General features: G+C 47.7%; 1 protein-coding gene across 7 annotated transcripts; it reads right to left on the bottom strand.

Moving 5' to 3' along the window:
- Window positions 1-608: 608 nt before the first annotated feature.
- On the bottom strand, window positions 609-22,334 carry MSANTD2 (Myb/SANT DNA binding domain containing 2). 7 transcript variants are annotated; one of them, XM_057382041.1, is made up of 5 exons: window positions 12,997-13,898; window positions 10,610-12,903; window positions 9,745-10,003; window positions 7,992-8,052; window positions 611-2,358 (listed from the first exon to the last, which is right to left on the bottom strand). In XM_057382041.1, exons 2-5 carry the CDS (start codon window positions 10,619-10,621, stop codon window positions 1,506-1,508), a joined length of 1,185 nt encoding a protein of 394 aa, XP_057238024.1. In that variant the 5' UTR covers window positions 10,622-12,903; window positions 12,997-13,898; the 3' UTR covers window positions 611-1,505. The 7 variants fall into 7 exon arrangements, with proteins under 7 accessions (XP_057238021.1, XP_057238024.1, XP_057238025.1 ...); XM_057382042.1 differs by having other exon boundaries at window positions 10,610-11,359; window positions 12,834-13,898; XM_057382043.1 differs by having other exon boundaries at window positions 10,610-10,652; window positions 11,277-13,898.

Raw genomic sequence — 22,334 nt, forward strand, 5'->3', positions numbered from 1 at the left:
GGGTTGGTGACCCATCGGTGACCTCCTCCCCTTCCTCACTCCACCATAGCAGGGCTCAGACACATCCAAAGGCGATTCCAACTTTCAGACAGGCAGTGATCCTAACTTTCTCAAGGATTCTGGGCAGGGAAAGCAACCAGCTCTGGCCATGCTCACCCCACATAAAAAAACCTCCAGAAATAAAGCCCTGATGGGAATATCCMCAGGGAAAAGCTGAGCCACTCCCCAAATCCCTCCAGAGAAGCAGAAGGACGTGTGGAAGCCCGTACGTGTTTGTTTGATTTTATTAGGACCGACACATTCATCGTATGTCACAACGTCACCGATGGATGAGCTCCAGGAAATAAAACCCACCGGCCCCGGCGGCTCGGCCCCGGGCCGGAGCAGGAACACGCTGCAAAGGCATAAATGCGTCCTCCCCCACCCCCCTCCCGCTCCCTCCCCCTCCCCACCGTCCCCTTCTCACAGCTTTGATTGTATCCATAAGCAATGGGTCGACAAACGAAACAAATAAAAATTATCATCGGTTTTCCCAGCTGCCAGGTTATTCTCACAGAGAGTTTTGGAACTCGATTTGAAAAAGAAAAACAAAAAAAAAAGAGAAACAGAAAAGGAGAAAAAAAAAGACAAAAAATGGTTAAAAGTGGAAATAAAAATAATTAAAAAAACAGAATTAAAAGAAGCAAAAGAAAAAGAAAAAAATTATAAAGAAATTTTAAAACAAGATAAAAAAGATCAAAAAAGGAAAAGGAGAAATACAAAAAAAAAGAAAAATAAAAGACGAGAGAAATAAGAGAAAAAGAAGGGAAAAATAATGATAAAAAAAGACCAGAAAAGAGAAAAATAGAGAAAACATAAAGAGAAAAACCAAAGAAAAAATAAAAAGGCCAGGAATTATTTTAACRTTAAAAAAATAAAATAAAATAAAATAAAAGCAGACATGGCAACGCTACTAAGGATGTGGAATACATCACGGAACCCAAAGTCTTTGCAGGCAACACTGTTCGGAGAGAGGAGAACACTCAATGGTGAAAAAAGTGAAGTTCTAAATTATATACAAGATATCTAAGGGTGGCTTTGAAAAACAGTCCCCGGGCCGGGAGTCGGGGTTTCCCTCGCCGTTATCTATTGCTTATTGAGTCAGATCCATAGTAACACTTAGAGACGGATGCGTCCAAATGAGACACCGTGGAATAAAGGAAAGACCAAACCCTCAGTTTGTGTATGAAAACGCCGCGTGTACGAGCTTGTCCCGTGTGGAATGTACCGACAGTCGTCTCACGGCCGGGCGCTCCTCCTCGCCACGCCGCTCCGCCGGGCAAGCGGCCGYTCCGGCCACAGAGCCCACAGAGCCGGGCCCGGCGCGGGGGAAGCGCCCGCGGCCTCCGCGCACCCCAAAACGCGATTCCAGGCGGGAATGTCCAACGTGCCCGGATGTGAACGGACAGGATCCGAGTGAGATGGAAAATGGGGCAGGAAGCCCTGATCCTTATGAAGGACGAGACTCAGTTGTTAAATTTTAAGGGGTACCCGATGGCTTTTTCCAGGCACTCTACCAAAGAGCCGGCAGACAGAAAATCCCTCTCCACTTCCACAAATTTGATGTAGATGGATTTGGGCGAGACACCGGGCTCTACGACGCAGTTCTGAGATAAAAAGGCGTTGATCCCRACCCAATCTTTGCTGAAGGTTTTGGTGTTTGCCTGGAAGTGTAAAAACAGGCACTGCTGGAGAGTCCGAACCTCGGCGATGCCGAGGTAACAGTAGATAATCCGGGCGGATTCCATATCCACCCGAAGGGAGGCCTGTGGCGAGGGGACCTCKAGCTCCCCTGGAGTCTCATTGCCGGGGTCGGGTGCCCGGTGCTCGGCCAGTGGGGACGGGAGTTTCTCGTGGCACTCCTCATATCCAATGGCGTACAGGCCAGGGCTTTTTGGGATCCCTCCTGGTAATAAATACTGCACCACGTTCCCTCCGGTGGGCTTGGAGTGAGCGATGGGAATCCAGTCGATCTCCATGTGCAGCTCCAAGCATCTGGCTTCGCTGATGGTGATCTCCAGGAATTTGTAATAAACGTTTTTCCAGTTCATTTTCTGTACTCGGGTCATGATCACCCGACCCTCGGGTTTTTCTGAGTTGAAATATTCCCGGAGCCGCTTGCCAAGGGGCACCTGGGAGCTGATCTCTGCGTAGTGGTAACGGATATCCTCCTTCCAGCGGGTGTTGTACCCGATGCCGAAAATGGCCAGTTTGTTAGAAAGGTGGAGCCTGGAGAAGTCCGTCCAGCTCTGAAACAGCTCCCACTTCAACTGGACCGACTCCAAGATTTGCATAATGTTCTGCATGACGTCGCGCTTCCTRGAAATTAAGAAACAGGGAGAAAAGGATAAAGGCATCAGAGATGAAATCTTTCCCAGCAAATGCACCAACCTTCAGAAAACATTAATCCCAATCAGCTTTCTCGCCTGATTTTTCTTACTACATTGCTGGGGCAGTTTATGGGTTATAACAACCCCCTGATGAAGAATTATTTAAATTAATCTTGGCAAAACCAAAACAAACCCAACCCAAACTCCACCTGATATCAAAGAAACTCCAAGGAAGCATATATCCAGCACTGCTGAATAAATACTACCAATACAGCCAGCTACTGGGTCATTCTTTACAACCCTGGGCTTCCATCACCCTCTCGCCCATGTGCTGCATCCCAAACTCACRACTGCCACTCAAAACGCTTCTACCTCACTGTTATCCCAAAATTAATGTCAGCAAACAGGACTGTAATTGGAAAAACCCCAATGAGAGCACAAACCCACTCTGACAGGCTCTGTCCCAGTGCTAGGGTGGAAACACAGCTCAAGTGACCGATCYCCTGGGGCAGAAGACGCTCCCAGACACACCCTGGATACCGTGGGATGGACAGAGGGAATCCCTCCAGATAAGCAATGAAGAAATCCCCACACTCCCAAAGAACTGTTTTCTCTGCCAGCAGCGAGGTTTCAGAGAAGAGTTTACATCAGGAGAGAGCATCCCTGTGCACCTGCAGTGAGCTGGAACAGCTTCCTCCAGGATAAATGAGACTGTTAGGGTGTAATTAGCCGGTAGGGARAACTCCTAATTTGGGGAGTTATTGTCCTACAATCAAAGCTGTAGGAAGATATTGCAACTCGTTTGCTAACGAAAAATCCTCTCTTGGTCCAACAAATGGGATGTAAAAGATCTTTCCRTGCAATTCTCTTTCCTTTTATCCAYTGTGCAAYGTCTGGAARGMTGAACTGGGAGGTCAYTGCACTCCCAAGAGGATTCTTCCCCCTTCCACACCCCACCAGGAGGGCACACTGTACCAGGTGACCCAGTTTTCTGCTGTGGGCACACACAAACTTCCCTCCTCCTGCAGGTTCCTCAAGATCACTTAAACTCCCTAAAACCAGCCTTTCCCAAAGCTTCCCAATGGAGTCCAGTRTCAGACTGGTGAGGGATGTGAAGACCTCTRAGTCTYCACCCCACAGCCAAGGCTGAMTCTGGCCRATGCATTCCTGCCCAATAAATCTAYATGGGRAGCAGGTCTTTTAACATCCTAATGTACTGAGGGGTTCAAAAAAACTGGACTGGGAGCTGCACAGCCATTGGGGTGCTGGAGAGGCCCSACCTCAGAGCTTTTCACCCAAAAAAGCTGCTTTGACAGGTCGAACTACAATGCACGCGATTCTGGGGAGGTGCTCCAACTGCTGGTTGTCCTGTAGGTGCTGGAGCACCTCTGGAGCAGGCTGAGGGCCCTGGGCTCACAACACAGAGCTCTGGTTTTTCATGCAATGGTTGGCACACACCATCTGCAAACCTCACCCAAGCCCCCAGGATGTTTCTGGGCATCCAGGCTGGGACAGCTCCCTCCTCTTGGTGACACCAGGACCACATCCATCACCACCTCATCTATCTCACCTGTCCTGCAGCACCAACCATACCACAAGATCSCTGAAAAGACCTTAAAAGGTACTTTGGGAAACGCATTTCCACCACGATTGGAGTGTAATCAAGTTTCTAGAGTACTGAGGAGGGACTGGCTGGACAAGCAGAGCCCTGTCTGGGCCAGGAGTTCTTAAAAACATTGCTTCCATCAGCATCAAAGTCCTGTTTCTTACTGCAAATCATTCGTGAGGAGTCAGTTCCACTGTCCAGCAGCAACAGAGAGAAATGCAGGGCAAGAAGAACATGTGTTTACCCCAAATCCATTTCCACTGACACCTGAACATTGTGGCAATACTGATTCAAAGCTTCCCTGATGCTTTGCCATGCTTGGAAAATGTCTTTTTGAGGCTTTTGGACGTGCAAGTTCACCTTGTGGGCACAAGGGGACAGGACAGACAAGGGGACAGGGCAGTGCTGGAGCACAGCGCGGTGTCTCTGCACTGCACACACGCCCGGCTCCTGACGGAGCTGAGCTCCAGATATTCCCTTCCCAAGGCAAAGACAGGAGAGCACGGCGTGGGCAGGTTTTCATTCAACAGCCGAGGAACAGAGCGAGGAACTGAAAGCAGAGCCCCCACCTTTATTAAGTGCACTATAAATACTCTGCTCGCTTTAGCTCAGCACAATCCGGAGCCCAAGCTTGGCTGCATTAGTCACTGACTGCTCCTGCAGGGAATGGGAATCACTGCAAGAGAGGAGAGCTTCAGCAGCAGACAGAGAAGGGCTTTCCACAGGGATCCCACCACTTCCAGCACAAAGGAAAACAGGGAATGGCRAATTTTAAGGAGTTTTGCTTTTCAGGTTTAGCATCCTCTCGCTAATGCCAGGACATGATGACTTGGCTGAGCTTTGCATTCCCAGGCTCTACCCAGGATCTCAATGACTTGGCCAAGCAGAGGTATCATARGCAGTAAAAATTAGTATTATTTAATAATTTATGAATGTAAAATTCAATTTTCATTCATTCAACTATTCAAAATTATTTACTAAATACACACTTATCTATTAGCTTTATTAATAGTTAATATGATTCATTCTTCAAGAGGAAAATGGGAGCTGAGTAGGGGGTTTAACCTGCCCTGTGTCTCAGGACAATCTCACTCTTCAGCTTGCAGAAGGTGCTCTAGAGCTGGGATTCTCCCCCATCCTCAAACCATCACCTCTCTGCAGGAATCTGCGATCTTCAATCTTCATTTCTTCCTCCTTGGAAGCTTTTGCAATTCAAATGAGGAAAGACTTGAGACAAGAGTAGGCGCGAATTTGTTCTAAGGCGCTGTTTCCAAACCAAGCAGACTTCAAAGGGCCCAGAGCAGCTGCTTTCAGTGAAGATCCACAGGCTTTCTCTAGCTCCCCTTCCCAACACCGGCAGTGAATCAAACCACTTCTCAAAGTCTCCAAGTAGTATTTCACTTTTCAAAACAGTTTATTTGGAGACCAAGGGCAAGCAGCCAAGCAGCCAAGGGCAGGCAGCAGCAGAGCCGACACGGGGAGGGAGCATCCTGATGGAGGAYGGGACATGGACACAGGTTACCTACTGCCTGTGCTTCCTGTTCTGCCAGAAATAACGGTGGGAATATCACAGACTCGCAGAACACTTTGGCCTGAAAGGGACCTTAAAAGCTCAACCAGTTCCATCCCCTGCCACAGGCAGGGACACCTKCCACTGTCCCAGGCTGCTCCAAGCCCCAATGTCCAGCCTGGCCTTGGGCAGTCCAGCGATCCAGGGACAGCCACAGCTTCTCTGGGCACCCTGTGCCAGGGCCTCCCACCCTCACAGGAACAATTCCTTCCCAATATCCCATCCATCCCTGCCCTCTGGCAGTGTGACCCCATTCTCTGTGTCCTGTCCCTCCATCCCTTGTCCCCAGTCCCTCTCCAGCTCTCCTAGAGCCCCTTTAGGCCCTGGAAGGGGCTCTGAGCTCTCCCTGAAGCCTTCCCTTCTCCAGGTGAGCACCCCCAGCTCTCCCAGTCTGACTCCAGAGCAGAGGGGCTCCAGCCCTTGGATCATCTCCGTGGCCTCCTCTGGACTCTCTCCAGCAGTTCCAAGTCCTTCCTGGGCTGAGACCCCTGAGCTGGGGCAGCTCTGCAGGTGGAGTCTCCCCTGAGTGGGGCACAGGGGCAGAAATGTCCAAGGCCAGGCTGGATGGAGCTTGGAGCACCCTGGGACAGCGGAAGGTGTCCCTGTCCATGGCAGGGATGGGAATGAGATGAGCTTTTAAGGACCCTTCCAACTCAAACCATTCTAGAATTCTGGGTCTCTGTGTCCAAAAGCACACCACAAGTTGCACCAGAATGTGAACGACTCATGGAGACAATTTCTGCTTGAAAATCTGCACTTGACCAAGAAGGCAGATGAACCCAACTGTGAACTAGGCTATCTGCATCTGAAAATGCTGTGCCAAGAGGTGAAAGAGTTTGGCAACCATTTATCTACAGTGGCTTTTAGATGCAATTCTATTTTGTTAAGATAATAAATAAATACYCAGCTTATCTTTGTATCAGCCATGCTCCTTCTGACTGCTTTTAACCTACTGAGTCAGAGTTTACGAGTTCCTTTTCCTCAAAGATAAAGGGAAAAGCAGCTTTCAGCAAATCTGTGTGTAGGAAAATGCTCTGTGCTTCCACTCTGCACGTAGGATGAGTTTATCACTGGCATGCTTCACAAAATGCCCCAGAGTTCAGAGACTCCAGTGAGTTTCAAAGGGAATTTGAGGGGAAAAAATGAACATAAAACTCTGAAAGGTCTCATTTACCATAATCTAATTCAGCTGTTCATGTACAGATCAAAACTTGGAAGAGAAGATGCAGGTGGTCCAAGCCTCCACCTCAGAAAATTCAGGATTATTTGCTAGGCAGCTCCTTAAAGGTAAAATTACCCCAGAAYAGCACCAAGAAATTGTTCCAAGAGGCAGTAAGAACGTTTATACTGAAAAAAAGTTATTTTTCTCCAGGTTGTCCATGAGATGTTAAACTGAATTTGCTCCATGTGAAGAAAAAGTTGCTTCTTGCCATGTGAATATCCACCTGAAGCGAGGAGTCTGATGCAGCTACACCACTGCCATGGAAGCTTCTTGTTAATTATTTTTATTTTAGAAATGTTTTTATTTTATCAACTTATTTTTGTTTATCAAGTTATTTTCTCAAGTTATTTTCTCAAGTAATTTACTTTCTCAAGTTATTTCTCAAGTTATTTTATTTTAAAATTATTTTAATTTTACTTTACAAAATTATTTTATTTTCCCTTATTTATATTTATTTTAAATTTTTTGGAGGGCTTTTTTTTCACCCAGTTACACTACAAAGCCTGTTCCATGACTCATCAGGGATGTTCTGTTGCTGTTCCCAGTGCTGGTGACCTCCTACCCTACAGCAGCTCCTTTTCCAAGGAAATTTCCAAGGAAATCCCCAGGTGACACCACAACCCACTGCTGTGGGAGCTCTGCTGTGGAACCACCCTGAAGTTTTTCTGAGTCTAAATGCCATGGAAAATTTCCACTGCAGGCAGAACCACAACCACCCCTAAAAAGTAGCCCTGGACAGGGTAAATACAGCACAATTCCTTTCATTTTTGGGAATGCTCTGTGTTATTGTTGGAGAGGCGAGGGAGATTCGCATGCTCAAAGCATTCAAAAGGCTCCAGTGGTTGTTAAGATTCAACCCAGCCAAAAGGTTACAGGCAAGGTCTGCAAAGTTATAAAAATTAAAGTAATAGACTTCCAAGCTTTGGCATGGCTTCCCACTGAGGAAGGGAGATTTTCCTGTGGATTTTATCTGTGGTTTAAGTCCTCCATCCATGCAGTAAGTCTCGTTTTGCTTGGTGAATGGCAAAGCCAAGGAGAAACGGAGTTGTGAAGTTTTTCAGCTGCTCTGAGGTAATGGGAATAATGCATAAAGCAGATTCAACTGTATGAATAGGCTTGCACAATGTATTTATAATTATAAACAGAAGTTTCAAATATCCTCCCCTCCTGCACAACATCCCCAGGGAAATACATTCCAGGGTAAAACATTCATAAATTACTTACTGCGTGTCTTCTGAAGATTCCTGTTTTATCTTTAATGTTCTTTTCGTGGTAGGCATTTCATCTGAAAGGTAAAATTCCAACACATAATTATATTTCAAATAATGTTCTTAGGCTCAAAAAAAAAAAAAAAAAAAAAAAAGAGGCTGAAATTAAATAAAAAATAAATCTGAATTGCTTCCTAAGCCAGGCAGTCTGCTGGAGTTCTGCACGAGACAGCTCCAGCTCCTACATCCTCTGTAAWTGACTGGGTTTTTCTTTAACTTGGAAGAGATGTGGTCAGTTAAGATCTGAATCTCYCCCTGCAAGTGTAAAACCTTTCAAAGACAAAGCTCCAATCCCTGCTATTAAATCACACATCACGGAATTGCTAACTGCATTGTTTCAAGAAAACAAACAAGAAAAAGCARTTCTGCTTTCAATGGCACGCTTCAAGAGGAAGCAGCAGCAGAACTGCTGCATCTGTGTTCCATTTGGATGTTGTGTGCCAAGTGCTTTGCTCACAACTTTTGAGTGTGAAGGGCATCGTCAGCCCGAGCGCACGCAAACGTCCCCGAGACTGGTGACAAACCAGGAGATCCCAGCTTGACTCACCAMAACAAGCCATACCAGACAGAATTAGCCATCATTTACATACGTTTTGTAACGTTTTCTTCTCCCCACTGGTTCTCTCCCACATATTTCTGACTTTTAAATCCCCCAGGGAAGGAGTCTGAGGAACTGGAATGCCGTTAACAGCCAACTTGCAAATTTTAACATTAAACTGCGATCTCAGGCTCTTTCAAAGCATCCTGACTCACCAGTCCCCCAAACACAGATGTGTACAGATACCTGACTGCATCTCCTCTCCCTCTTTCATCCTACAAATGGGGAAAAAAGCCTTTATCCCATTCACCTTCTTCACCTGCATCTCCATTGGATCTGATCAACTTRAAGTTTGCTGTGAAAAAAACCCTGCTCAGGCAAGGGAGGAATACACACYCATAGGAGCAGTAGCTTGAGAGAAATATGCCTGAAGAAACCCACTTCATCCCAGAACTGCTCAGACTGAACTGTGCATGTTATCAGGAATGTGATATCCTGCTCTGTTTAACRAAGTTCAAGAAGCCACAAGCAACAATTAAACCTCCAAATTAATTKAAATATTAACTTTTAGGCAAAGACAGCAATAATTCAGGTAAGAGAAGCATGTGGAGGAGTTTGATTCAGGTCTCAAACCTCAAGCATGAGCTTGCTTGCTATTTCTCCATTTAAAATAGACCACATCTCTGGATATAAACATACTGACATGTTTAATACCAATATATACCAGGGCAAGAGCAACATTTTTTACAGTTGTTGGTGTAGCCAGCAGTWGGTTGAAGTCCTGTTCACAATTTAAGCAAATGGTTTGAATGGCAACACCCAGGTACCACTGAAAGGGGAAAATATCTCCCAAACCCCATGAGAGAAAGCAAAACTGAGAGTGGAAGGAGAGACAGAGACTGAGAAGGRAAGGTGTCACCTCCACTGTTTCTGGCCACACAGCCCTTCTCTCCTTCTGCCAAACTCTTCAAACTCCAGTCCTGATCCTAAAGTACTTCCAGAACCATGGTGTGCTTTTGATTAATTGAGGAATTTCTGTCCCTTTTCTCCCAAAGGATGTGCTGTGAGCACATTCTGCCCTGAACACTGGTACTGAGGTTATGTGTGTGTGAGACAGCTCCAAGCACAGGTGAAACCCACAGATGGAGATGCCCCAGATGGGATTCCTTACCCAGCTCCTGCTCGCCAGTCTGGTAGCAGTGCAGATCCTGACTGTGGTTTCCCCAATCCTCCTGAGAGTATTCCTCCATGGTACTGCCATCCGACTCCAGCTCCTGGTACAAACCACTGCTGTTGATGAGGACGGGCTGGCAGGGCTGGGAGTCCCATCCTCCCTGCCCAAACACCTGCTCCAGCTGTTCAAAGGTGTAGCTGCTTTTCCTCTTCCCCACGCCGTGCTCCTTGACGCGGCTGTAGCACCTGCGGAGCGTCTGAGAGAGAAAAGATGCTCACTCAGGGGGTGTGGRGCTGGCTGAGCACACAGGCACTCACACACAGCCACCCAGGCAGAGTTTAGGGTTTTGGGGGTTATTTCTGCTGGTCATATTTGCCCCACGTTCATGAGCAATGCTCCCAAATTAATCTACACCCACCAGGAAGCATCATATATATCCGACATTCCCGCTTAGCGTTAACATCTATGACACAGGACAAGTTGTGYAGCAGCTACAAATTCCTCAGATTTAACTCGGGTGACTTATTCTCTTTCCCACTTTAAAAAAAAAAATAAAAAACAAAAAATCCCTGGATCTGCTATGGATGCAGGGAAAAAAAATAAAATCAAAATACCAAAAGAGCCCCCTAGTCAGAGACACCAATCAGCCAGGAAAATGTACACCTACTACGAGGAGAAAAAAGCAGAGCTGGTGTTGTGCCCACAGCTTGGAGAGGGGAAAGCAGGGAAGAGAGAGAAAGGAAAAGAGAAAGATTTCCCCCAAAGCAAAGATAGTCCAACCTTCCTTACTCTGGTAAGAAGACACAAGGTACAAAAATGGATATGCCTAAGCTATTCAGCTAGGAAAATATATATTACTTACATATTTTTGCATTCCTTACTAACTCACTCTGTCTCTTGTGAAGCTGCTGAAATTTAAAAGAGGTCAAATCAATAATGCTCCCAGTCCCCAGACTTTGACATCAAGCATCAAGTAAGTAACAGCACTGAGGTGGCTCCATCTGAGCAGCCTCTCAAACAAAGCTGGGGCAAAACCTCCCCCACAGATGCCAAAGCCTCATCCACTTTTGGTGATCCCTTTGACACCCCACACCAATGGCTAAGCCTCATTGCTGCTGTATAAACCTACATAGTTCCATTCATGTTTTCCCCCTAATCTGGAGCAAACGATAACTAAAAAAAAACCCTAAAGCTTTCTACACAACCCTCAATGTGGTTTTAATTCTACCACTGCTCTAATTTTAAAGACAATGATGTGCCCCAGGTTTGCTGGACATTACTTTTATTTTGGATTGGTAAAGTACTAGAAAACATTAACTTTTTTTAAAATTAAATTTATCAGATTTCTGAGGTTCTAACTCGAATGGCATAGCTGCCTCTGGAATTCAAGAGAGKCATTAATTTGGGAAGAGCTAGTCCTGTTACCTTGTTTTCTGCAGGAGGACTGTAATGGACACATCATTACAAAAGTTACCTGTTTTTCCCCCCAAAGAAAGGAACTTTTAAAACTCCAGAAAGCTGGAACCTACCTAATGCTCCTCACACACTGGTTTAACAGCATCAGCAGCAAAGGGATACATTTCTAACCAGTTTCCTCCTGAGATTCAGAGCCCTGGGGGCAGAAGCAAAACCGCTAAGCAGCAAGTCAGTATTACCCTGCTGTTTTAAACAAAAACACAGGAATATAACACAAAATAAAAAAATAACCCATATAAACACACAGGCAGCAACAGGCACCACTTACTCCACAGTTTAAGGTGGAACCCTTCCCATTTTTGCCACAACTACTTCAGGATAAACAGGCAGATCCTCTCTGGATGGACASCAGCACATTTAAAGTTTCTGTCTGTGAGCAGGGTGGAAAACAACCAGCTATGGCAACCTAGAGCCAAAACCCAGCCTAGAAACCTGTTGGTATTTGCTGGTGCAAAGAGGGCTCCCTCAGGCTGGGATATAGCCACATTTGGTTGTTAGAATTCAGTTTTCTCAGCACAATTTCTCTCCTTTCTGCTCAAATCTTACTGAATGATAAGGGCAAAGTCATTTCACTCCCAGACTCTTTCTAAAGTCCACCCAAGTGAAATTTTAAAAAAATGTATCTCCCAAATCCCAGTTCTTGTATCTGCCCCAGCTTATCCATCGGAATTAATAATGGATTTAGAGCCTCCAGCTGAATTTATTAGCAGCCTTCAAGTGAAACAAACTGTTTCCAAAGCATCCCTACTCTTGGCCAAGGCCTCTGGSAATGCCCGACACCCACAGCCACTTTATTTTCACACTCTATTTTCAGCATGTGCTTCCAACACCTCTCCCCACCCATGGGGTCATGGAGGATCCCACACTGGGTTGTAGCCTAGTAGTAATTAATTATTTCAGTCAGGATGCAAGCTGGTTTATTTCACTATCAAAATAATTTAGCAGCAAGTCAATGCAGACTGGTAGAAAAACTAAAGGGAGCAACACAGGAAGGTGGAGGAAAAYAAATGAGCAATAGTGTTCATTGATWCAGCTCATTACTCTGTAAGGTCAAGGTTCTTTCAGTGGTACTGCCCAGATGCTCACCTGGCTGTGTTACCTCCACTTCTGGAACCAGATAACCTTAAATTTGAGGGAGATAATCTCAAATTCAGGGCTTTCCAAAGCACCAGAAGGGCTGTGGCCAAGCAGCTGGTGGCTCCTTTGTCTTGTGTGCTGGAGAGCCAAGATTCCTGCCAGCTCTTTCTTCTTGGAGGTCCTCCCCAGTGCCTCCAACGTGCAGTCCCTACAACTTCTCATGCTGCTCCCTCCAAATACCATGAGTCAGCCTTGTTTCGTGTGAGTCCACAGGCTTCTCTTCTTCAGAGAGCCCGGTAAGACCTAACTAATTGCTCTGACCTCAGGAAACCTGGACATTTTATAATCCTTAACCTTTCTCTCACCAGGTTATTCTGATCTCCGAGATCTAAGATCCGCTTTTTTCTTACGCACCTCCTCTACTCCTCCCGAGGTCCAGCTCAACTCCTGCTCCGTCGCTCCTGAAGTGCACATACATATATTGATACAGATACAGAAAGCAGGAAATGTAGGACAAGGAACTGAAAACAGACCTGATCACTGCCCAGTGACTGCTCAGACTGGAAGAGACCGAGGATTTTGCTTATTGTTCTGCAACACTGCCTGCAACACGAACACATATTATCCCCACTTAATTTATAATTAGGAAAACCAAAGGGAGGAGACAGTCACAAAGCTCAATGTGGATTTTCTCACCATTTCTAACTCACGAGTCCTCATCTCTACAAGTGAAGCCACCGAAGAACCTGGAGCTCTGCAGGAACTGCAGAATGAGGATGAGAAAAACCTTAGGGAGCAACTTTAGGAAGGCTGCAGAYATGGTCCTCCTTCCAGCAAAAAAATAAAATGAGGGAGAACCAGACCACAGCAAGCTTTTTATATATAACCTGCAGTGGTCCAACACAGGGAATTCCAGATCCCTGCTCTGAGACATGCTCTTACTCAGGCAGAAGCTACGGGCTCTGCAGAGCAGTTTGGTGGCCTATGGCTGTGTCCACATTCATCTATTTAAGTTGATTAATTGATAGCAGCCTAAAGCAGTCCTGCTGTCCCAGAGCAGCATGCTCTTAGCACAACACTCAGCTTCAAAGACGCTCTTTTATTTAATGGAGAGGAGCTCTCAGCTTTATATCCCACATTAAGAACAGCAGAGTCAAACAGCTCCCTCGCTCATCATGCCAGGATACTCACAGGCAACACAAGATRAAACTACACTGGGACAAAAGAAACAGCTTTTGAAGCCTGGAGTGGTTGTAAGGGACAGTGAAAGGTCCTGAAGTCCCCGTTCTCAAGTTCCTGGGAGCAGATGGAAACAACTTTCTGCAATAGCTCCAGCTCATAAACTTGTAGGTTAAAAGCTTTGTGCAAGGCAGGGGAACACGAGGCTTACACGGGGTATTGCCTCAACCCCATTTCTGTGGGTTATCCAAAAGAAATGGAGAGGAGCAGCAGCTCAAACTCCTGGGAGAGCCACGCAGCACTGCAGGAAAGCGGCTGATGACATCCATGTGTCTCCAGCATGAGGAACCAGATCAGAATGCTCCTCTGCAGGACACCAGAGCCCTGAGCTCACACAGGCCCCCGAGAGCTCAGCGTGGGCCCCAGGAGCTGGCACAGCCCAGTCTGCCAAGGCTGCAGCCCCACAGCTGGGCTGCACATCTGGGGGACAGCACTGGGGACACAGCACGGGAACACACTGGCTGTCACAGGGAATTACTCTCTGCACCAAAAGGCAAGGCCTCAGTTGTACCCCAATGTACCTGAATGTATAAGGACTTCCTGAAGGATTTGGCTCCACTACAGAAGCAAAGTGATGGGAATGTCCTGAGGGGAGAAGGGTGGGGAGGTAAATAYAGACAAGGTGATTGTCTTGATTGAGATAAAAACCACCAGAGCTCTCTTTGGACAATGGAGAAACAAAGTCACCCTGGCAGACAYAGGTAGGGATGTCAGTCAGGCAGGGCAGACACGGGATTTTGTTAGTGAGWGCTGGAACTGAACACAAATCACAGCCACCACTGCCAATTTCTAACTCATAATTAAATATAGTAAAAAATAAGCTCTTGCCTGGATAAGAATTATTTACAGAAGCATCACAGACAATTGCAGAGGTCAGCCCCCATGAGACAGGACTTTGCCAGGAGCTCAGAGGGAACAAAGTTAGGRTTTAACGGGCTGTGTCCCATCAGGGTGAGGAAACCAGTAACATAAACCAGTGACATGTGGCAGTGTGACAACAGACCCCACAGAGCTGCAGGCTCCAAACAGCTACCTGGGAAGATGCTGCATTGGCTGCTGCTATCASAATGCTGAGAACACTCAGACTTTACCCAGGGATCTGCTGCTAATTGAGCCAGACCCCCAGAGAGGAGATCCAGCACTGCCTGCAGAAAGGCTGGTGGCTGGGCACCTCTATCTTTTGATGCTCTGTTTTTCTTAAACCAGCACTGGACGAAAAGAATAGGAACTTGTTAGAGCTTGAGAAGGCAGAAAGCAAAACCCTCCTGCAGACCCACCAAGCCAATGACTTTGCAGACTTTAGAYGGGGCGGATGGTCCTGCAGACCGAGCTCAGTTTGCAGAGATCACTGAATCCCAGAATATCCCGAGCTGGAAGGGACCCATAAGGATCATCCAGTCCAACTCTTGCTCTGCACAGACACCCCAACAACCTCACCATGTGTCTGAGCATGTTGCCCTAATGCTCCTGGAGCTCTGGCAGGATCAGGGCCATGACCATTCTGTGGGGAGCTTGTGTGAGCACCCAACCACCCTCTGGTTTTCCTGATACCCAGCCTAAATGGATGAGATGAYTGAGTAAGGTTCAACCTGCTCCTGGCACACCCTATTCAAACATTTCTTATTTTGGAGCAATGAAGGCCACACCTGAGTAGGTTAACTTGCCCTGGAAACAAGCTCATTCTGAAAATTAAACTTGAAGTTTCCTGCATCTACTTTGATCAGGACAAACATCATTACAACATTGACAAAACCAGACTCTTAAGGAAAATCCAAACTGCATCAGCCTGGAAGAAAAGAAGTCTTGAGATGTACTCAAGATGCCACATCTATGCAAGTCTTGAGAGACCACAGACTCAAATCCCTGCTGGTCCTCACTCTCAAATGAATGGAGTGAGACCACAAGCCCATCCAGCACAGGAAGAGCAGCACAAACCATTCCACAGATGGGAGGGAAGCATTCCTCTCCAAAATGGGCTTCAGTGAAGCAGCAGAAAGCATCAACATGGGCAGCACCACAAGGGAAATKGCTTGTGTAGTTCAGAACACAAAAAACTTGACATCCAATGCTGTCACAGCAGTGTGTGATCCTGTGATCACTRGAGAAAGGTCCATGCCACTTCAGCTGTGCTGAGAAAACACTACCATGGAGATCAAYCTCTAAATCCATGGGGAAAGCTGGAATTGAAATACCAAAAGTGGYTTGAACCCAAATTTTCACCACTATCGGTGAAAGGGCTGATAATAGGTGAGACCACAGCAGTCCAGAAGGCATTGTCTGCTTGGCCCCCAAATTCACACACTCAGCAAGAGGGAGGTGACCAGGAACCTGCCYCTGTGACAGTGCTTGAAGCAGAATGCAAGAATAAGGAGAATTTTTAACATCTTCCCACGTCCTCCTTAGTCAGAGAGCACTAAAGGAAAAAATTTTGTGTGCCCAAACTAGGATTTAATGTTCACCAATCTTCCTGAATGAGATTCAATGCTCAAGTTTAGCCAATCTGTCCTCCTGCAATAACTTCCTGACCATCAACTGTTTCTGTCTCAACAAGACAACCTACCAGCTCCCTCTGGGAATCATTCTGCACCCATGGAACAAACAGTGGATGGCCCAGGTACATCAGAACGATCAGACCAGATATTACAGACACATAACAGGGTTGCAGATGTCACTGGATTGTAAAGACACTCGTCCTGCATGACAGTGCTCTGCAAACACCCCAGCTGAGAGCAAATCCAAGAGCGTTCATTCCACATAACACTTGTATCCCAAAAATGCTCCTCTGCCACAGCCCCACAAAGGATTGAAACAAATAAATCTGCTCTGTCACTGAAGAATTTATTTTTCCCAGCTATCGAAGTCAACAGAAAGTTGYTCCTACCTACCAGAGCAAGATCCTCCAGCAAGAAGCTGGGCTGCTGGGAAGGATCAAGGAATGGCCAGAAAYAGCCCAGCTTGGAAAATCTGGCACATCTGAATTGAAGCCAAGCAAAGAAAGAGAGATAACTTGAACACCTGCACACACCACAGCCCAGGGAGCTACTGGGATGGGAAGATGGGACCRAGATAAACTCAGAATAAAGATAAATCACATTCAAAAGAAACAGAAACCCAGAATCATGGAATTGGGTTGGAAGYGACCTTAAAGATCATCTTGTTCCAACMCTSCTGCYRTGGGCAGGGAYACCTTCCACTATTCCAGGCTGCTCCAAGCCTTGTCCAGCCTGACCCTGGACACTTCCAGGGATGGGACGCCAACAGCTTCTCCGAGCAACCTGTGCCAAGGCTTTACCACCCCCACATTAAAGAATTTATTCCTAATATCCAATCCAGCCCCGCTCTGTCACTGGGAAGACATTCCCACTTGCTCTGCCACTCCAGGCCCTTGTAGAAAGTCTCTCTCCATCTTTCTTGTCAGCTCAAATCAAAGGCAGAGTTGCTTTGGAGGTGGATGGTTGGCTGGTTGCTATGAAATGCATCAATGCTCCATCATTTGAGATCTGGGAATTACAATTGAGATTTGAGTGAAGCCACTCCAGGTTATTGGACCCAAGGATGAATTCTGGCTGAAATCCTGTAATGTCCAGCAGGTCACACAAGATCAAAGCAAGCATTGCTTCCGAGACAGCTTTGTTGAAGAAGCTTTTCCTGCCTTAAAAACARCTCCATGCAAGATTTACAAACAGATTGTTTACATTGCAAAGCAGCTAAAACCACAGTCCTCTTACAAACAAACCCTGCCATCACTACATTAGTGCTGCTTAAAGCAGGAAATACCAACAGCTGACAATCAGGTGTAATTTTCCATCCCTTCCCATTTCATGTGGGTTTGTGGCGCTCCCATCTACTCCTTCTGCCTATGCTCTTTCTGAGCACTGAACCAGCATCTTCAAGGTACTTATTCTCCCTCTGAAAAATAAATTAGTTTGTGGACAACCACAACCCAGCCAAAACCTCCAAAAACCCATCTGAGGGGAGCAGGTGGTCGCTACATACAGGAAAATCAACAACAGCAGAACTGGACTGGCAGTGCTACTTGGGAATTCCTGCAGTCAGGAGTTAAGATGTTGGAGCTGCTTCTCTTTGACTCAATGGGTTGGCATCAACTCTGGGAAAGGCAAAATAAAAGCAGAACTCACATTTCTGCAGTAGCTGAAGAAATGATGTATTAAAAATGCCCCCGAATTAGTTGTAACAGCAACTTCTAAGAAGGGATTTGTCTGTGCTGGGGAAAGGCTCTCCAGCTGCACCCACAGCCAGAGGATTTCCAGCCCTGAAACAATCAGCCCTGATTTCTCAGCCCAACTGAGCAATGTGCTGTCAGGAGRACAAGTCTTTGATTCCACCTTCCATGCTGATGAAAGCAACAGAAGCAGAAATTTTCCCATGGGTTTAAAAAACAAGCCTAAAAACCAGTATTGAAGAAACAATTGGAGCCCATTATTTCAAGAACATTCCTTTACAACAAAACAGGTCTTTACTGCCTGAAAATGCCCCTTGACTTGCACAGCTCCATGTGCAACACCTGAATTCACCTGTGCTTTCCCAGAGCATCCCCTGTCACTGCAGGCACCTGGGGAGGCTGGAAGAGGATGAAATGATGAAATTCCAGCAAACCTTTGGAACACGTTCCATGCATCCTAAGGAATGTGATCTGCAAGCTGTATGGCCATCACATAACAGCTTCACAGCACGAAGCAATTTTCCTGTGCTTGAATTCCCTGCAAATCTTTTGCTGCCTGGTTGAACCAGCATTGCCTGGTGGAGGGCAGAGGATCTTGGCATGGCTGGAAAGGGTTTGGCCAAATACTCCATCACCTGCCTTAAAACCCCAGCTCTGAAAATGAAAAAATTCTCCATGTGCTGCTGTGGGAAGGTGAGGAGTTTCAGGATAGACAAACCAGGCTAAATCCTTGCTCAGGAACATATGGAATAGGAAAGGGCTGGATGAAAGGAACAGAGAGTGTCATTGAACAACTAAGGATYAGGGATACAACATAACTTGTCAGGATGAGGACACTATGGTGCACAAGACAGCTCTTCTGGGAATGCAATAGGCAGAAATCAAGATGTTTCATTCTTCYTGCAGCTCCCAACTGTGGAGCTCCTTAAGCCACCTACCTCAGAGCCACTAAGTAGGACTTAAGGATTCTTTGCAAAGGAAAAGCTGATGGAATGGTTACATGTGAACCCCTAAATTTGAAACAGACCCTTCCAGAGCAGCTCCAACCTGACTGACAGCAGCCTCGTTCCGGCTGCTGATGTGCAGAAAAGCACATGCAGATGGTGAGAGATGAGCAAAAATCTGCAGYAGGACCTTTCTGCACACCCTGTTTGAATTAAGAGAGAATTCATCCACACCACACAACTGGAAAACCCTTTGCTTACAAGCAGACTTGCTCTTTTCCAGCTCAACTGGCTGTTGAGACTCAAGATTTGGCTGTGTCCAGGGAAGGCATGTGTTCCCAAGGAAAGCAGCACTGTGTCCTTATCTAAAATGCATTTAAAGAACCTGGAATGTTTAAAGCACAGTTTATTATCCAGCAGCAAAGCCTCATGCTACTGTCTCCTACAAAATCATGGAAACACAGAACATTTTGGATAATAAATGGAACAACACAGCTWTGTGCTCCTTCATCACCATCTCCCCATCTCTGTTTTCAGTGTGGAGGATTATGAAGTGCCTGTGCTCTCCTCTTGTTCCTGCAGCACACAACAATCCTGTTCTGCCCCATCCACATTCACATCCCCTTCACAGCCAAAAGTGATTTTTGTTTGTGGTGCAGCATTAAAGAGTCAAGCAACCAATCCTGCCCAGAATCCTACAAAAACTGGGATTTTAGGGTTGGCAACAGCTACCACAACTATTTCGATAATCCCTGTAACAAGATGAATTCCTGGCACCCAGGAACCTTCCAGCTTTCAACAGGTGCTCATTTCCCAGCAGAGCCAGGAAAAAACCTACTGAGAGCCCAAAGACTTCAGAAAAGCCACATTTTTGTCTCTCCAGGTGACTGTACTGTGGGAGATCCTCACTGTGGGGATCCAGGATATGCAAAACTCGGGTGTATGGGGTCAGACACAAGGGCTTTCAACTACTCCTCTCCTGCAGACAGCCTGAGGAGAGGCCAGCCTGTGCACAGGACTGCACATGGATGAGACATGGATAACTGCCTTCCAACTGGGCATTATGGTGTTGAAGCAGAGCCACCTGCATGTACGATGATCTAGAAACATCTAACAGGTCTGTCAGGAGCTGCTCTTGGTGATAAATATCAGCCTTGAGCTCTTTTGCTGCTGTTTAAGAGGTGGTTTCTTCCAAGCCTGAACATTTCAGAGGCAAAGACGTGTTCAAGCCTCACTCCTGAAGGGGAAAGGGGACAACCCTCAGCTGGGAATCACCAAAGTGCTCTGGCAATCAGCTCCATCCAACAGCACTGTCCAAATCCAAACAGCAGCTCTGGGCTCTTCTACCAGTGAGATGACTCCTCACAACCTGCTCAGCATCCCCCAAAACTGGGGCCAAAATTGGGGCTGGGGGCCTGAACAGTCACTGCACTGACTCCYATCACAGCCCAAAACCATTGGACAAAACCAAATCACCTCAGGAWAACTTTCMATTGTGTATCTGCCTCTGGCARAGCCCACAGRTTTGCAGAAGAGCTGGTTCAACAAGCACCTTGAAACCCCCTGGAAAATGAGGGACTCCAAGAGGGCTCACACTGCAGCAACATTCCTCTCCAAGATTATCTGGATGTATTCAAGGAAAAAAGATCCCTGAGCAGCAAACACACAGACATGAGGAAAATGCATTGAGAACCCAAAACTTCTATAGAAAGTGAGTTTGTTTTGAGTATCTATTTCCGGGACAAGCTGTTCTAATCAACAGGGATCAAATCTCTTTTGAGAAAATCTCTTGCTCCAAGCCATTCCTCTTGCTGCAGCATCCCTTATTCCAAGGATTTTGCAAATCAAAGGCAGCCCAGGTGTRCACACCTGGATGGGCCCAGCCCAGCTGGGCTAGCACAGGTGTATTTAAGGCATGGGAATAGGAAAAGAGAAACAACCAGCCCACTGAGCCCCAGCAATAACAACACGCTCATTTTTCAATCCAGCAGCATTTGAAGAGGCTGCAGGAGCCTAATGGGTCAGCAAAGGGGAAATCAGAGCCAGAGGGAGATCAGAGTATAATTCACCCTCCCAAACATCATTCACGTTTACAAACTCAAACCCCACAGTGATTTCCACACCATCCAAATATCTCYTCTCTGTAAAAGCAGGATGCACACAGTCACTGCTCCCAAACCAGGCACCAAATCCAGCCCTTTTTTCCCKGGGARTGRTGGAACTGGAAAGATCCCAYTGTAAAATACAGCCCATGGGRTTGTTTATCARTTACTGAARAGGTCTGTGAAGCYACAGCATGCTCCTGTTGAGCCAGGGAAGCTGTCAGATTCTAGAAAACAACTCCACAGCAGGAGCTGCAAGGGTGACCAGAGCTGTCCCTCATTACTGGGGGAGCTGGGAGCCCCATTTTCCCAAGGAGACTACAGGGAGCAGCCAGCACCAGCCCCTCATRGACAGAAAATGCTGGAGGACATGTGAGGGGCAGAGTCAACCATGGTGCCCACAACACTCAAGGCCAAAGAAGGAAACCCAGGGGATGTGGTGCCCCAAAAACCCAGGGGAAGGATCCGGCTGGGGCTGTCCCCATGAGGGGACACCAACAAGTGGGATGCTGTGTCTGTCCCCATTCAGGAGCAGGGGATGCTGCCACAGCTCASCCACACGGGAGGAACTGAACCCATGGGACACACTGCCTGTGTCCCAATGTGCTGCTGGAGGCTACACGTGTAAAGGAGGAACCCAGAGGACCTGGCACCCAGGAGACACCAAAGGAACCAGGCAGCTGACCTGGGGAATGAGATGGATACCCTGCAGCCAGGGCAAGGGCTTCGGCTTTTCTGCCAAAGCCAGAAAAAGCTCCAAAAAACTGCAGCATGGAGACCTCAAAAGGCCAAGCCCTGGGGACACGGTGCCCCCAAACCCAGGGCCAAAGAACAGGCTAAGCCAGGAAGATGCCCACAACAAGCGCCAAAGGACGCTCAGGACAGACCCTGAAGGGAATAAACTCCCGGGACATGACGGCCCACAGCCAGGAGCAAGGAATGCTCAGGAGAACACCTCTCCGGGGAGTGAGCACAGACCGCCCCGGAGCTCACCCACCCGCGGGAGGGCGGCCGAGCACGGGGACCCCCGGCCCACCCTCCCGTCCCGGGCCGCGCCGCCGCCCCGCCGGGGTACCTTGATGCGCTCCCGGCACTGGGACGGGGTGCGCTCGTAGCCCAGCTCGGCCAGGGCGCGGGAGACGCGCTCGTACATGGCGGGCCCGGGCGCTTTGCTGCCGAACACGGTGCCCGCACCCTCCAGCTGCTGGTACCGCGCCTCCACCAGCCGCTCATTGCCCCACACGGCGATCAGCGCGTTGGTCTCCGCCGGCGTCCAGGACATCCCGCGGCAGGCGGCGGCCGCGGCAGCGGCGGCGGCGCCGCCGGGCGAGAAGGAGACGGAGGGCGAGGCCCCGCCGCGGGTGCCMAGCGCGGCCCCGCCGGCCGCCGGCCCCGCGCCCAGAGGGGAGGCGCCGCTGGGCGTGGAGGGGTCGGACAGGCTGGGGTTGCCGTCGCTGAGCGCGCCCGGMGAGCCCGGCGACAGCACCTCCATCTTGGGGACGCGGAGCGGCGGCTCGGCCGGCGGGAGCTGCGAGGAGCCGCAGGGCGCCGCCATGATGGGGGTGC

Source organism: Malurus melanocephalus, unplaced genomic scaffold, assembly GCF_030028575.1.
Source record: "Malurus melanocephalus ecotype Western Australia unplaced genomic scaffold, MMel_1.1 scaffold_548, whole genome shotgun sequence".
Taxonomy (NCBI): Eukaryota; Metazoa; Chordata; class Aves; order Passeriformes; family Maluridae; genus Malurus; species Malurus melanocephalus.